This window comes from Lates calcarifer, linkage group LG16_LG22, assembly GCF_001640805.2.
Source record: "Lates calcarifer isolate ASB-BC8 linkage group LG16_LG22, TLL_Latcal_v3, whole genome shotgun sequence".
In the NCBI taxonomy this organism is placed as follows: Eukaryota; Metazoa; Chordata; class Actinopteri; family Centropomidae; genus Lates; species Lates calcarifer.
Genome location: NC_066848.1, coordinates 22,116,284 through 22,131,804, shown reverse-complemented (window position 1 = coordinate 22,131,804; position 15,521 = coordinate 22,116,284). Strand labels below are relative to the sequence as shown.

The following is a 15,521-nucleotide window of genomic DNA, read 5'->3' as shown; positions in this document are numbered from 1 at the left end:
AAATAGAAACCATATATGGAATGTCAGAGACTACACCTTCATCTTAAGGTGAAGTATCAGCTTCTCAGTGTTTCCCTACACCTGGCGCGTGAGCGTTGAAGCCGGCGCCAAACAGGAAGCATACCTGCTGCTCTTCAGGTGAAAGAGAGGCCAAGGATATATATGTGTTATGTAAATGAGTTAACAGAACATAATATGAAGGCCAGTATTTTCTGTGCGTCTCTCTCTCTCTCTCTCTCTGCGTATGAACTGCAGCAGTTTAGTGAGGTATAGACACACAGGTAAAATGGTGTGGCCCAGTTTCAGGCTGATTTACACTCTCATTATTAATGACTAATAAATGGCTATTTAATTAATGTAGTTACTGTAACTCATGCTGCCTTGTTAGCTAATAATCAATCAATCAAGTGGCCTGGGTGCTGTGCACTACATGCTTCGGGGAGAAAGCCAGTCTGTTGTAAAGGCTCTCTGTATGTAAACTTAGCTTGTGTGCATGAATCTAATCAAAATGTAGGAACGTGGTAAAGCGTGCCGTCACTATATAGCTTATATACACATTTTTTCTCCTCTATGATCTCTATGGGATCCTAATGCTCAATTCTATCACCCACCGACTGTGAACACATCACTGGATAAACTCTGAATTGACAGGGGTTCTGTCCGATCAGACAGAAGAGCTGTTGTCCCTCCCTTTCCTATTGTGAAATGTTGTCATGTTTTGACCTTCAGGGCTACCATACTAAACAACTCCTCCAATACTGTTAATATAATGCCTCCAGTGCTGTGCCCTTCTAATGAAAGCAGCTTCCCCAATCTCCCTTCCATCGAAATATTTGACAGATGTGAATGTGGGCTACATCTGTGCTGTCAGTGCTCTTGTCAGTGGCTAGGAAAAAGTAATTGGCCTGACTGAGACCACAGATAATGACTAGTCAAAGTCAACTTTAATGTCAAATCTGCCATATATGCAGAACATACAGAGTATCAAAATACCATTTCTCTCAGACCACCAGTTCACCCCATGCACCAGAATCCAACAGCAGACCTTGCAGAACGGGGGACTGGGGACGGTGAATAGGATGTTGTGCCACATGAGTACTCAAGATGCTTTTAGGGAGGCACTTGTCACTTTCTGTTGAGCTATTAGGCGTCTTTCTAGGATCCTGCCGCTGTGTTCACAGCTCCCTGTCAGTTGTTTTGTATCTCTGTCTTGAACAGAAAGGCTACTTTGAAGGTGCCATCTAATATTATACTTTTTACAGTGACAGCTTCATTGCAGGTAAGACACACTGGCTTTGCATTCATGAAACCAGGTAGGAAGAATGCATAGTTGTCTTTTAATTTACTTTTTGATACAGACATTTTCTCTTGCTTACTAGCATAAACGTTGAGACAACTTTATTCTGCACAGCATGTGATGCCAAGGAATAATTCTGAGTAAAAGTATGTCAAAAATAATTATTAGAATAAAATGGGCTCCAGTGCATAACACAGACGCAGGCAATCGCTCTAAAAATGAAAATGATACACATTTATTATTTACAATATGGAAAGAGGAAATAAAAGAGACTTCGTTAAGAGAATTTCATGATTCAAATGGGCCATTAATGGGCCAATCCACATCTTCTTTTATTTTGTTGGTAAATAAAGACACTAGCCAGATTATGCATCACTACTCTTGTATTCCTTAATTCAGCACAAAACAAAGACTCAGGCACACCTCACTTTATGATGTTCTGGTCCACCATTTAATGGCTTAGGAAAAAATAAGCCTGAGGCCAAACCCACTTGTTTCCCCCTGCTGTATTTTGTAGACTGTATGGTCTACACCTGCTCTATATGAAAGCTATTCTGAGATAAAAAGTTGTGTTATGATTTGGTGCTATATCGATAAGAGTGAGTGGACTTGACTTTCAGCCTCAAGTCAATGACAACATCCTCAGTCCACAAGACCACCAGTATCAAGGCTCCATTTGGAAACATCAGCAGCTGTTTTCCCTCATAATAGGCCATTAAGCCAAAATGCTGTGTATGCCAGAGCCTTTGAAATCATAGACTAGTCTGTCCTGATTGAGCTGTTAGTGCAGCAACCCCTCCACTTTCCTCTACATGTACACACAAAGAGAACCAAACCACAACCAAGTTTATTCAGTAACTTTGATAACAGTTGGTAACAGTATAGTGAAATGTTCGAGCTTTTTAACAGGGGTAGTTGCCCCAAATGACCCCCCCCCCCTGCAACTTTCCACATTATGAGCACCAGAAATGATTTTCGTCCTTCACACATAAAAGTAATTGTTGGGTGTAGTTGGCCCACCTGTCCTATACTGTGTGATTACTTTGTTAAAGCTGTAAGACCATGTAAGAAATTCAGATCATAGTGCAAGTTGCCATGTCCTACAGTATAGTACAACAAAATGCTATTAGACAGATTTGTCTTCAAATGTCAAACTTATCATTTAGTCACAAATTGAATGTTGAAAGATGAAAGATCAGTTACTGCTGGTTATTCTTGTGGAGCTCTGAACCAGCACAAAGCTCTTGGCATTATGTTTTAGTTTCTTCTCTGTGACACTCCACTTTCAGCCACAGTGAGAATTTCTTCTATGAAATGATTCGGCATTTGTATTAACATTACCTCACTGCATCGTGATGATATAGTATTATGTATTACCAATGATCGGAGGAGGGTTAAGGCTTGAAAAATGTAACAGTGACAGTAAGTACAAGTAGAAAAAGTAGTATAATATTATGACATAAAAAACAAATATAACAACACATTATAGACATAGTATTTTGCCATCCTGTATTATTCACTGTGATCACTTCACTTTAGACACTAAACTTGTCCCAGATGTTTTCAATTTGAATCTTCAGGATGTTCTGCCATTCATAGCCACCTGATAGACATATGAAAAAAGTAGACTGTGCTTCTTATGAACTCTAATGCAAACCTTGTATTAAAAAGCAGAACTGATGGAAGTAAGTAAGAAAACAAAGACAAAAATAAGTTAAATAAATCACGTGTCCTGCATCCTCTTTATAAAGTGGACTGCTGAGCCCCCACAGGACGCAGGTCCTCCTCTCTGCTCTGCTGGACCAGACTTGGCTGACTGGGCTTACTGGGTTGGGTCAGGCTGTCCATGGCAAACAGGATGGAAGAGAACAAGTGTTCAGTGTAGGTCTGCAGAGCTTCAGACTGTCTTTCAATCATCAGCAGGGTATCTCTTAAAACTGGAAACCAGGAGACAGAAAACAGACTTAGTGGAAAAATTACGAGACAAATGTTTTGGTCTTTATTTGACTTTTTGCCACTGTTGCATGTGACAGACTGACGTGGAGATGTGGTGTTGATGCAGCTGAGCAGAAGCTGTCCACTATGCAGAACACTGGAAATCAGGGGCTGATGGCTGTTCACTTCTACCTGAAAAGTCTGACAAGACATCACATTATACTGGCTGCAGTGTGCATCAGGTGGGTAACCTCTGAGTGAATGAAGTTAAAGACTGGTGTTGATCTGCTAACACACACACACACACACACACACACACACACACACACACACACCACACACACACACACACACACAGTAAATTAGCAGAAGTACAGCACAACACAGAAGTGAAAAGAACTGCTCTGTTTGTTTAATGTGAAAGTGTGTTAAAATAGTTGTGATTATCATTTTGGCCATAATCATGCAGCCATTGGCTCTTGTATGAGGTGAAATGTCTTCAAGTATCTACAACCAAGTCCAGCTGTCCTAAATTAAACCTTTCTTGGATACAATGATTGATTGAATTGATTTGAATGAGTGACTGAATCTAAAAAACAACCCCATGTTTTGTGTTAGGGTGGGCTGTGATTGGCTAACTGAATCACTGCAACACAGTGTGTCATCTTGTCATTCAATGATGTAATTCAGTTGGAATAATTGATAAACATATCAACAAATAATTGTTCAGTTTATCCATTTTTTTGTAGGCATCCAAATGGGAATGGGCATATTTTCCTATTCCACACACTGCTTTTCAGAGTGTCCTCATCATCTGATCAGCGTGGCTGATCTAGCCTGTCCTCCATTTTCAATGATTAGCTTAATTAAATGATAGTTCCATCGGGCAGCAATAGCTCAAGCAGATTGAATTTTAAAATTGTCCTCAGCTGAACCACAAGATGAACTACTTCAAATGTTCTGATGAGATTATACACGGCAAAATCAGTGTTAGATTTTCAGTATTAGAGAAAGTAAAAATATTGAGTCATTTCAACTCTTGTTAAAGTCTAATTCATCTACAAGATCATTATTCCTCAGACAGTGTCAGTGTTGATACAGAGAGTTACATGACATACTCTGCTAACAACTCTACAGAGTTGATTTCACTAGATAGTCAGTGTTATTGCCAGAGGTCCAATGTTTTCCAGAATTGAGGCAGGAGACCAGCCAGCTATTGTCTTTATTTTTGACTGGACGTGACCAGACAACAATCCAACAGTGACCAGGGGCATTGATGTGTGTACATCTAATCTTAAATTACCTACCCAGTACTATTTATTTTAGTTGGTGGTTTATGCTAAATATCCCAGTTACTTACGTAGCGTTAACTAATCAGCTCACCATCTACTGTCCTTACAGTCTATGGTACTGCCTAGTTAATTGAAAAGAATAAACCTCTTATCATGTCTTCTAAGTGAATTAATGGATCTAGTAACATTTTGCTCATGGGGAAAATAGCAGTTAACAGTCCACTGGTCCCTTACGGCAACACAACAGTGAGGTAACACTTTTTCAAGGCGAGGATGTGGAAACGGCATGTTTTGTGGTTATTCACGGAAGTTCATGTGCTTGGTCTGCACGGGTTCAGTGATTCAGCACTGTTGCCTCACAACAAGAAGGTTCCAGGTTCGAGCCCCGGGAGTTTTTCTGTGTGGAGTTTGCATGTTCTCCTCTGTTCTCTCTCTGTTCTCTCCAGGTTCTCTCCAGGTTCTCCAGCTTCCTCCACAGTCCAAATGCATGCAGGTTAACTGGTGACTCTAAATTGCCCATAGGTGTGAATGAGAGTGTGAATGGTTGTTTGTCTCTATATGTTGGCCCTGGTGATCTGTACAGGGTGTACCCCGCCTCTCACCCAATGACAGCTGAGGTAGGCTCCAGCCCCGTGACCCTTAATGGATAAGCTGTATAGATGATGGATGGATGGATGGTGTTTTTAAAATACAGATCAACTCTACAAAGAGTTAAATATTGAGTTAGAGTTGTATAAATTCAATACTCACCTGTGTTGACTAGTGTTAAATTTTAACTATTAAGAGAGTTGCTGCAACTCTGTCATAGTGTGAAGTATTTAACACATTCAAAAGTGTAGTTTTAACTCTATGTAGTGTGGACCAATATAGACACTTTCAAACTGTTAAATTTAACTTGATAGGTGTTGAATTAACACTACTGCTTTTGCTGTGTAGATGTAACAGAGTTAATATATAGCATGTGTGATTCCCTCACACTGTTTATCTTATTAATTACAGTTTTATTTTATCATCATTAAACGCAGCACCCCTGCTGACTAGGGTCGTGCACCCCGGGGAGATAGTAACAGTTTTGCTGTGCTGTCTCCCTGGTGAGTGCACACGTTGTTAGCTCTGTAATTATTTTGGATCATTCACCTTAATTTCATATCTAAGTGGTTGTTTTATGTTATTATATGTCTGTAACGCTTTAGCTCCCTATCGGTTGAGCATATTCTTTTGTGAAAGTGGCGATGTTTTAACTCAATTGTTCGTAGCGTGATTAGCATGTGGTGTGTTAGCTAACATGCATTTTTTTTATTTTAGCTTCACAGTGTGAGAGCATGTTTGGTGTTTCTGATGAGACTGACTGTATACTCTCCTGCCAGGAATAAACGGCCAGTGGCAACAGTGGTTTGGTCTCCATTTGGTCATAATTAACACAACGCTACATAGGCAGTTGAATTCAAACAGGTCATTACAGTTCTGATATATTCTTTTTCCCAAATTTGAATGAAAGTGTGAATTTCAAATAAGACCTAACAGCCAGTGTAGTAGAAATGTAACCATATTTAAGTCTGCTGCCTGTATCACTCTGGAGTGTAAGAGGGCACTGAGGATCAGTCCTTACCTGATACTCAGCCAGAGACGACTTCACACCGTTGATGTCCACAGTGGGTGCAGCCAGCAGCTCCATCTTTTCTAACACTGTGTGCAGCTGCTGGATGAGCTGCCCCAGGTGTGAACAGAAGACCTGAAACATACATAATATCTGGTGATCACATCACAACACGCACTGAAAGAAGGACCTCATCTACACCTGCTATGAAGATCTGTATCTGGACACCATATCCAAATATGAAAGAAATATGTTTAATGCAAAGTGTAAATTCACTGTAATGAGAATGTGACTGCATATACCTGACCACTTCTAGAGGTAGTCTGACTTGTGTTCTGTTTGGATCTTAGGTAGGTTTAAACACAATCCATCCAACAACCCTGCATCCATACCTGCACAGCATCATCATTCACACTCAGGCTATTAAGAGTTACAGTGACTGATAGAAATGGAAGATTCACATCCTTGGAGCCATCAAGAAATGAGATGTGTATTGGTCCAAGCAAAACTAGACAGTTCCTACACATTTTTGACAGCTGATTACAGCTGATTTGCCTCCTATTAAAATTTACTTATGCACAGGTTTTACTCTAGAGGACATAGATCTTATCTCAATTAAGGATAATAAGAACACAGGTGTAACGCAAAAGAAAGATCAGATCATTTATTATCTTGACAATATAATAATTTAATACCAGATAAATGGGGTGCAAATGGGGCGTCACTATGAAGACAGTGTTCTTCCTGTATCTGTATCTGTCATTTAGAAGAATACCACATTTTGTAGTAAGTAAAACTCTGATATTGCGGCTCAGATCGTGTCTCTACCTGGATGTGTTGTATCAGGGAGTCACTTTGTTCTTGGTGTTCCTGGCTGCTCCCCTGGCTGCCAGGCAGGGTGAGGTCATGCAGCTGCTCCACTAAAGCCTCCACCTCCCTGAGGCTGGACTGACTGAGTCCTCCTCTAACAGGCTCCACCCAGGCTCCAGAAATCCTCCTCACTGCCTCAGAGTCCCTGTGACCAGCTGCTGATGGACAGGAGATGGATTGTAAATGTTTTGAGATTTTTTCAGTGCTGCAAGTGCCACAATTAAATACCATATACAGATACTGTACTAGAGACACCAATACAGTGGGGAAAATATCTCAGATTATCTCAGAAACTAGACAGATAACATCAAAAGTATCTGTATGGAGAGATACCATTAGAGAGGAAGAGAGAAAAGATGATCAGTTGTAATTTTGGCACACTAACCTTATTAGAGCATACAGACTGAACATCTGAACATGCAGCTAATAAGGAATAGATACCCATCTGAGCAGTGTTCCTCTCTTCTCTACCCATCTCTCCATCCTTTGTGTCTTGACTGTCATCCTCCTTTTCTTCATCTTTGGCCTCCTGTTTCTCAGGCAGGGTGATGGAGGAGAGGATGGAGGTGGTGCCTGGCTCCAGGGACTCCCAGCTGGCTGTGACAGGCCGGCTCAGTTGGGCTGTCACCTCCCTTACCTGCACATAGGGACCACATACTTTCAGTCTTAAGCTTAGAGAACATTAGAGCTGAAAAATCCAGTTTTAAGTTTGTGCGGGTGAAATGAATGCTCTTCTCTTTGGAAAATGATCGGCAATACCACAAAGTATAAGTGACTTGTAGTGAATGGGATTCAAAATGCAAAAGCACCAATGAGGTCCTTGCATTAAAGTCTGCACGTGCAAGTGTCAGCACTGACCTGTCTGGACAGCAGCTGCAGCTCCTCCAGCTGCTCTGGAAGAGGCCAGAACTCCTCATCCACCTCCCTGCATACATATCTGTGCTGAGGAAGGACACTGGTGGAGCGGATGAAAGCAGTGGAGGTGAAGGAGGATAGTGCATGGTGCTGATGATGATGACCATAATCACTCTTGTAACAATTCAGTCCACCTCTGTCCTTAGTGCAGTCCAAACTGGTCAAGGTCAAATCCACAGGGTCTGTTAGGGAGAGTTGGGTATCAGAGGGCAGACCATCTGAGGATCTCGTAAACCCCAGCAGGTCAGGTGACCTATGTCCTGCACCAAGAGGACTTCTTTCTCTGGTCTGCCCTGCACTGTTCACAGGAAAGTACAACCCTGACAGGTTGGTGGAGCTACAAAGGTGGTCCAGTCCAATCCCTGAGTCCTGCAGGTCTGTTTGCAGAAGAGAGTCTCCTTGGAACTCAGAGCTCTCGCACCCACTGACCACCTGTCTTGGTCTCAGTGGGTAGGTGTAGTCCAGCAAAGTCTGGTACTCCCTGTTTGGGTCCCAGTCTGCTGAGTGCCTGTCTGGAGATGGAGGCAAAGTTTTAGGGATGGCACAGGCCCAGTAGTTTGTCTGATAGGGAGACATGGGGTCTCCTTTTGAACGTCCTCCAGAAGAGTATAGTTTGCCCTCTCCCTGACCTCTCCCCTCAATCTGACCTGGCCTTGAGTATCCTGAGCGAGCAGTGTAGGTAGGATTCAGGACAGTAGAGGTCAGTTGTGGTCTCAAAGGAGGGTTTAGTCTCTGGACCTCCAGGATGGAGTTCCGCTGGGCTGATCTACTGGCAGAGAAAGGTGACCTAAAAGTGGGTTCTTCATAGTACAGCCTGCCCTTGAGCTCTGAGACACCCTGAGAGCTGTGGTCTTCTCTAAAGGCTGAGGGTGATGAGATGTAAGAGAGGCTGAGGTTTGGTGGGGTCGGTTTCTCTCTTGGCCTGGTCAAGAAGTTCATATCAGTGTGTTCTGCTCTGCTAACACCTGAATGTTTCTCCTACAAGGCAGAAAACTGACAGAATTAGACAATGATACCATAACATTGCTGTCTCTGTCTGTGTAAGTAAATGCTTTCTGTCATTCAGACATACAGTATACTGTATGTCTCTATTATATACATGTTCTGTAATGACTGTAGTCAGACATGACAGAAGGGTTACAAATAGACATACAGACAGAGTGTGTGGACCACAGAGGAAGTACTGACGCTGCGGAGTATGAGGGAGGAAGCGTGTCCTCACTTCTTTCTCAGGCTGCATCACTGATAAATTTTAAAACTGACTTTGCCATTGAAGCCCTAATTAGTGACCAGTGAAGGTATAAGGGAAATTTTGCCTCCTCTTCTTGCATTAAATGTATATTTTCGCATCAGTGTTGTCATTTATTTAAGAATCCTGCGGCCTGTTTAATTATGTCTGACAGCATCAAGCACAGTCCACAATGACAAGGCAATAGGTTGTGAAATTCCCATTAGGTCACATGCTGGAAGTGAAGTATTTTCTATTAACACTGTAAGAACTATGGAGTGCTGAATGTAAAAAATTGTAACAATTTTGTAGCTGATATATTTAGAATGTTTAGCTCACTTTCCCCACATTTGACACAGAAATTCATATAAAACAACACGCTACACAGTATGTAATTGTTAACAAGGTGATAAAAAATAAAACAAAATACAAAAATGAAAACTGTGTGGAGTTTGCATGTTCTCCCTGTGCCTGCGTGGGTTCTCTCCAGGTTCTCCAGCTTCCTCCCACAAAGACATGCAGGTAAATTGGTGACTCTAAATTGGCTATAGGTGTGAATGTGAATGTGTGTGTGTAATTTTATCAAACAAAACAGGAAAGTTTTGATTCTTGGAGAAATGATTCTGAGCATGTCAGCGGAGGGTAGACACTTTGAAAACCAATCTAACCACCACTATGTGTCTGTTTTTTCTTTGTGACTGCTGAACACAACCTCGATGCACCAAGTAACAATGCCACCGGCAAGAGATTCACTCTTTAAACCCCCTGAAGCAGCAGTATCACTGAGCTGGGACAGCTTGTGGGTCAGTGGTGTCCTCAGGCATGCAGCAGATGAATGAACAGAGCAGTGATGACTTAAGATTACTGCCATGATTTAAAGGGTATGTTGAATATGTTTTACACTGACAAGGGTATGTCATGTGAGTGCAGCAGCAGACTCGAGTTGAGCTGCCTGAACTAGCATGGAAGCTTCATTTATTTTTTGTGTTTTTAATTTTTCTGACAGTGGTGTCAGTATTCTATAACAGATGGTTATTGTGGCATTTCAAGCAGTTTTCCTCTTACATAATAAATGGCAAATTTAATATATATCATGTGTTATGGAAATAATATCATGTTCCACACTGTGAATTGTTGACTTTAACAGAAAATAATAAAGCATATCTGTAACAGTCTGTAGTTACTACATTTCAAAACATGTAGTATAATTTCCTCTGGGAAATGGAAACAATAATACTAGTAATACTAGTGATAATATTCTCCCTCCTTCTCACCTCATATGTGTGCTTCTGTGGATGTGTCTTCTTTAAGATAGATGTGTGTTGTTCAGCAGAAAACAGAGGCTTTCTCATCACATACTGTCTGTCTGTCAGGTACCTGGAGGTAGGCGCCAGAGAAACACTTTTGTATGGCCCTCCTCTGTCTCTCTGTGTCTTGCCTCTTTCACTGTCTTTTGCAGTCGGACTTGAGCATCTTCTGCTTTGTTTAAACTCTGGGAGATGCATCCTCCATCGCTGGCTGCCTCCCTTGACTTCCATTGGACAGAGGAAATGTAGGAAGTTCCTCTCAACTAAAGGATTATTACAATTCAGTGTTAGAAAACAAGACTTTTGTTTTCTAAGACAGGCTAAGATGTCTTGTTCTTTTTCTTTATTTTTTTTAAATCAAATTTCAACAGTCTATGATATGGTTGAACTCATGTACCTTGAAGGAGCTGTAAGGCTGTGCCAGAGATTTCTGTCCAGTGGCCTCTCCATGTTGCTGAGTTAAGGAATACAGGAGCCCTGTAATGATACAGGAACAAAGTACAATGCATTAAGACATAAAATAATGCATTCACAGATACTTTGAGAAATAAAAGAAGCAGAAAACTCTAAAGCAACTCAAACTTGTCTTCTATATAATTATAAATTATAGGATTATTTTAAAAACCTATTTATAGAAACTTTAAAGCTGCATTAATTTATTTTTGGGGGTGGTAGATCAAGCTGCAAACACAGCATCTGACATGGTTTCATGGTAGAAAGCTGTTATGGCATTGTTATTTAGATGATTTTGTTAAATGATTAATGTTTAAGTTATGTTTAAGGTAGGTTTTTTTGCAAATGTCTAGCATTTTATAGACTGAACATCTCATTTAAAACACTGAAAGACTGAAATTGAAAATAATTAGAAGAGAGGAATTTATAAGTACATAACAACTAATCAAACCCTGAACCTGGCCCAAGCCAGAAACTTCACTCAACAAAATGACCAAAAACCTGATATTTGATGATGAAGTCCAATATTCTCTGAGTCTTAGCTCTTACCAATCAGCGATTATGCAGTAAAAACAACAACAACATCACACCAATAAATTATCCAGGCCAATGTGCCAATCAGTAACAGTAAACGTATGTTAATACACATATCAGAAACAGTTACTACATCACAGAGTTTGTCCACCAGGAAGCATTAACAGGATTTTTACACTGCAAAATGTGCTGCTTAGTCTTTACCTTGGTCACACTTTTTAAAAAGAGATATGAATAAAGACTGTTTGTTTATCATATGTGTAAAAAGACAAAACAAATAGACAAAATCCTATCAGTGGATACATGGTTTCAATTATTTGACTTCATTAGTCACACTGTGCTGTATATGTATGTATATTGTGCTATAAAGCTAGAGAACTCTGTGGATTCACTGCCAGGAGCAACACCCTTACACTGTTCATACAAAAATATGAACAAGTGTAGCCTTGAACAGACTACAAATGCAGAAAAGCTACACAACGCACTTTACTAGGAATTGAACTCCAGAAGACATACGAAAATACCAACAAATGGAGATCACATTTTTAAATCAATAATAAACAAACAGTATCACATCCACACTTCCAGTTGCATAGTGAGTGGAAGGTCTCTACCTTTGTTGTGGGGTCACTAAGCAGCAGCCCTGATAAGCCTGTGGTTGGGTCCAGGCAGTGTAATGATATGTTGCTCCTCACCTGACTGATCTCATTAAGACTGCATGCTCAGACCTGCCTGTGCTCACTGCACCAATGAGAAAGAAGACTTTCTGTCTAGTGGGTCAGTGTCTTCAGAACCTTGGACACATCATATGGACAACTCACACACCACTGTGCACTGTTACTGCTTTGAAGAAAAGCAGCTAGCTCCACTGCATTCTTGCAGAATATTGACAGCCTGTGCAAACATGGAACTCCAACTGGAGATTGACAGGCAAATTGGTGTAGTGCCACCAGTAAAGTGGAACCAGACCATTGTGGTGAAGAGAGAGCGGCAAAACTGCTGTGTTTGAATTGAATGTAAAGCGTGTGATGTCACCACGCCAACCAGACAGTGTTTTGCAACAAAAGATACTGAAGGTTAAACAAAGTCAGGATATTTCATAGTGGTGAACACACTCTCTTCAAAGCATTTACTCAGTACTGATCTTTATGATGATTTCTAATACTCCAGTACAATGGAGGGTAAATCAGGTAAACCAGGCCTCTGTGTTGTGTCTCTGAAGCGTTAGCATGTCCTTTTCTGATGCATCTTTATAGTGTGTTAAAACAAAACTCAGCAGCATCACATAAAGGTACAAACACTGTGTACTGCAGACATTTTGACAATCACAAAGTCTCAGAAAAGACAGGATCGCCACAAATCTTCCTGTTGCATCATTTTCAAGTTTTGGAGGTGTTAGGTGGGTGAACCTCTTACACTATCCTCCCTTGTGGTGGTGTGCCTGGTTTCCATGGAGATGGCCTAAAGAGGCTGGTGCAAGCCTCAAGAGGGAAATGTCAAAGGCTACAACAAAGAGCCCAGGATTAACTGAGCTAACTGATCAATAACCCTCTAACAGCTGGGGTGAATGTGATCCACTACAAAACACCTGCTCTCTCAAGCCTGCACGGACTGGATTATGATTCATCAGCAAACACATGTGCACAGCACGGTAATGGCTGCTGTGCATGAAAGAAGTGATCTCGTCAGTCATCATTCAAGATCTTAGTTCTTTCCTCAGTAACACTGCATGTCCACAGCAACAGTACTTGGTTATATTGCACAACACAATTCTAGCGCTACCCCCAAAATTCGACGATTCGATGCATCAGTCGGGAGACTGACAGTTCACATACAAAACACTGCAGGAGCAACAATATGTCAGACTGTGAACTTTACAACCAAGTCCGGAGACGTGATGGAAATGGAGGACAGAGCAACACCGGACAGCGTGGAGCAGGGCAGAGCGACTCCCTTCTGCTGGCCACTCCTGTGTCAGATCATGGCTCTCTGTTGAGAACTGCATGGCCGTGGCAGGAAAGCTCTCAGCTAAAGCGGAAACTACTGACGTTAAAGCAAATTAAACCCGGCTAACAACGCCGTCAGCAGCCCGGCAGTAAGACACACTCCGCGGTGCAAAAGGATTTCAAAACTGAGCCTTGACAAAGATGCCTGCAGTGTTTATATACAAATATATAGCTTTTACTAGTAACTTGTGACGAGTGTCACATATGGGCCTACACTATATTTGTGCCGCTGCGGGGAAAATGGTTGCCGCCACTGCAATGTTACTAAGTTACAACAACGCGGGTCTGAAGAGGGCTTTTAATTTGAAACGACGATTATAGGAAGTGGAGACGGTGGTGGCATGAGGCGAGGGGGAGAGAGGGAAAGAGGAGAATAAGAATCAAAGAGTCAGTTGTCAAACTTAATGTATTATCGTCCAATCCTCTTATCAATTAACCAACTAATTGATTAACTTGTTGAACTTCTCATTCAGTTTCACAACAGACACTCTCTGAAAAGCACCACTGATGTGGTTCTACCTCTGTTTGACAGATAAAATATCCGCCGTAAAGAAGACTTCTTCACTCCTCATTCTTCCCCACTTCATGACCCCGGTCATAAATATTCACTCTCTTTTCTCTTTAATGTTAGATCACAATTTTCTTGCAAGAAGATTTGGGAAAAAGGGAAATTACAGACCTGGAAGATTCTCTGGTTTATTGTCACCAACAGAAAGATCTCAGTTTTGTTCTTCATAGACTGGAATCAGCCCTCAAAACTGTTTGTAACTGAACATTGTAACTGTCAAAAGGTTGCTTTGCCCCAAAATACCCCCAAAATACAGAGGGTGTGACAACATTGTCTTCAGGCTGCAGTGGCTGCAAACGTTTCCAGTACATGACCATGACCACAGAACGACTCATCTGCAGTGGAATAGAAACAGAGGCACACTGGACGTTCCCTCTCATTGCTGTCACTCTGTTTTTACTGTTGTCAGGCTGTAAAATGTGTGGGCCAATCGCCAGACAAACGGTTTGCTCTGCCAGTCAGCTGTGGTGGTACATATAAACTGCATGTGTGTCAGCCACGGTGTCAGTCATTATGCTGACATACAGTGTGTCCAGCATAGGGGACAGTGGGGATCGCCATGGCAACAAACACAGGTGATATACACAGAGAGAAGAGCCAATGTAGTCTACAGAACTGTCCATATAACGTCCAGAGTCCTGGGTTTACTCACGTTCTCACCACAGTGCGCCAAAGGCTCATTTTATTCTGATTTATTCTACTGCTGATTAGAAAAATCTACACACGAAGACAATAAACGGAGACTGAATGAAACCTGAAACCTATACAAGCGAGAGTTAAAGCAGCAGTGATAATCCTGGCTTTGTGATTTCACTACTGTCAAAAATGCAACACGTAATAAATTCCCTGCAAACATCTCGCAGTTGGATGTGTACAAACGCAATGGAAGAGAATTTAGGGCTGTTACCAATGCTTTTTACACTCCTTTGGGACCTTCTCGTTAATTCGGTATCAGTATGATCCACCAAGCCGTGCTTCCTTTTCCAATCATCCCTCACTTCGGTATCCCAGCGTCCACTGCTGACTGTTTGGTCAGCGGAGGTGTTAAAGTAGCCGTCCCAACCCTGCTTCACAGTCACAACAAGACAAAGGACCAATTGTGGGGTCTTTACCACACGTTGCACCGAAGCTCCGGAGCGTCCTGTTCACGTAGCTGAGAACAGCAGCCCCTTCTTCCTCTAACTGTGCTGCCTTCACGTGCGTCTTCTCAGATCCGGTCGTTCAGCGCAACTTCCGTAATTAATGCTCGCTCGGTTGTAATGAATACTGGTCTCTCTATTCTGCCTCTGAAACATGCATAATGTATGTGTGTGGGGGGGGGCTATAATTCCATTTAAAAGATTCACAAGTTATCATTCACACTAGCATTCCAAGTGTCAATATTATTTATTTTTGTTGAGGTGAAAAATCATAATTGCAATCTTGCTGATGGCTTTGAAGGCAACAGAATGTACAATTGAGTTGAGTGTTTAACAGGAGCCTGGATGTATGTGGCGCTTTACTCCCCTCTAGCGTGAAC

General features: G+C 41.6%; 1 protein-coding gene across 4 annotated transcripts; it reads right to left on the bottom strand.

The window, feature by feature from the left end:
• Nucleotides 1–1,510: 1,510 nt before the first annotated feature.
• On the bottom strand, nucleotides 1,511–15,211 carry cep68 (centrosomal protein 68). Of its 4 annotated transcripts, none has more exons than XM_018694081.2 (9): nucleotides 14,910–15,211; nucleotides 10,839–10,918; nucleotides 10,409–10,704; nucleotides 7,850–8,884; nucleotides 7,433–7,628; nucleotides 6,950–7,149; nucleotides 6,134–6,256; nucleotides 3,337–3,433; nucleotides 1,511–3,234 (listed from the first exon to the last, which is right to left on the bottom strand). In XM_018694081.2, the coding sequence occupies exons 3-9, from the start codon at nucleotides 10,670–10,672 to the stop codon at nucleotides 3,041–3,043; spliced, it is 2,109 nt and encodes a 702-aa protein (XP_018549597.1). In that variant the 5' UTR covers nucleotides 10,673–10,704; nucleotides 10,839–10,918; nucleotides 14,910–15,211; the 3' UTR covers nucleotides 1,511–3,040. The 4 variants fall into 4 exon arrangements, with proteins under 4 accessions (XP_018549597.1, XP_018549599.1, XP_050932430.1 ...); XM_018694083.2 differs by having other exon boundaries at nucleotides 6,950–7,146; XM_051076473.1 differs by lacking the exon at nucleotides 10,409–10,704.
• Nucleotides 15,212–15,521: the final 310 nt, after the last annotated feature.

Excerpts from the sequence above, each read along its gene's own strand:
- cep68 (XM_018694081.2), bottom strand. The coding sequence starts at position 10,672 with ATGGAAGTCAAGGGAGGCAGCCAGCGATGGAGGATGCATCTCCCAGAG. Across the intron at positions 8,885-10,408 it reads CACAGAAGCACACATATGAG|GAGAAACATTCAGGTGTTAG; the intron begins GTGAGAAGGAGG and ends TCTGCCTTGTAG. Across the intron at positions 6,257-6,949 it reads CCCTGATACAACACATCCAG|GTCTTCTGTTCACACCTGGG; the intron begins GTAGAGACACGA and ends TGTATGTTTCAG.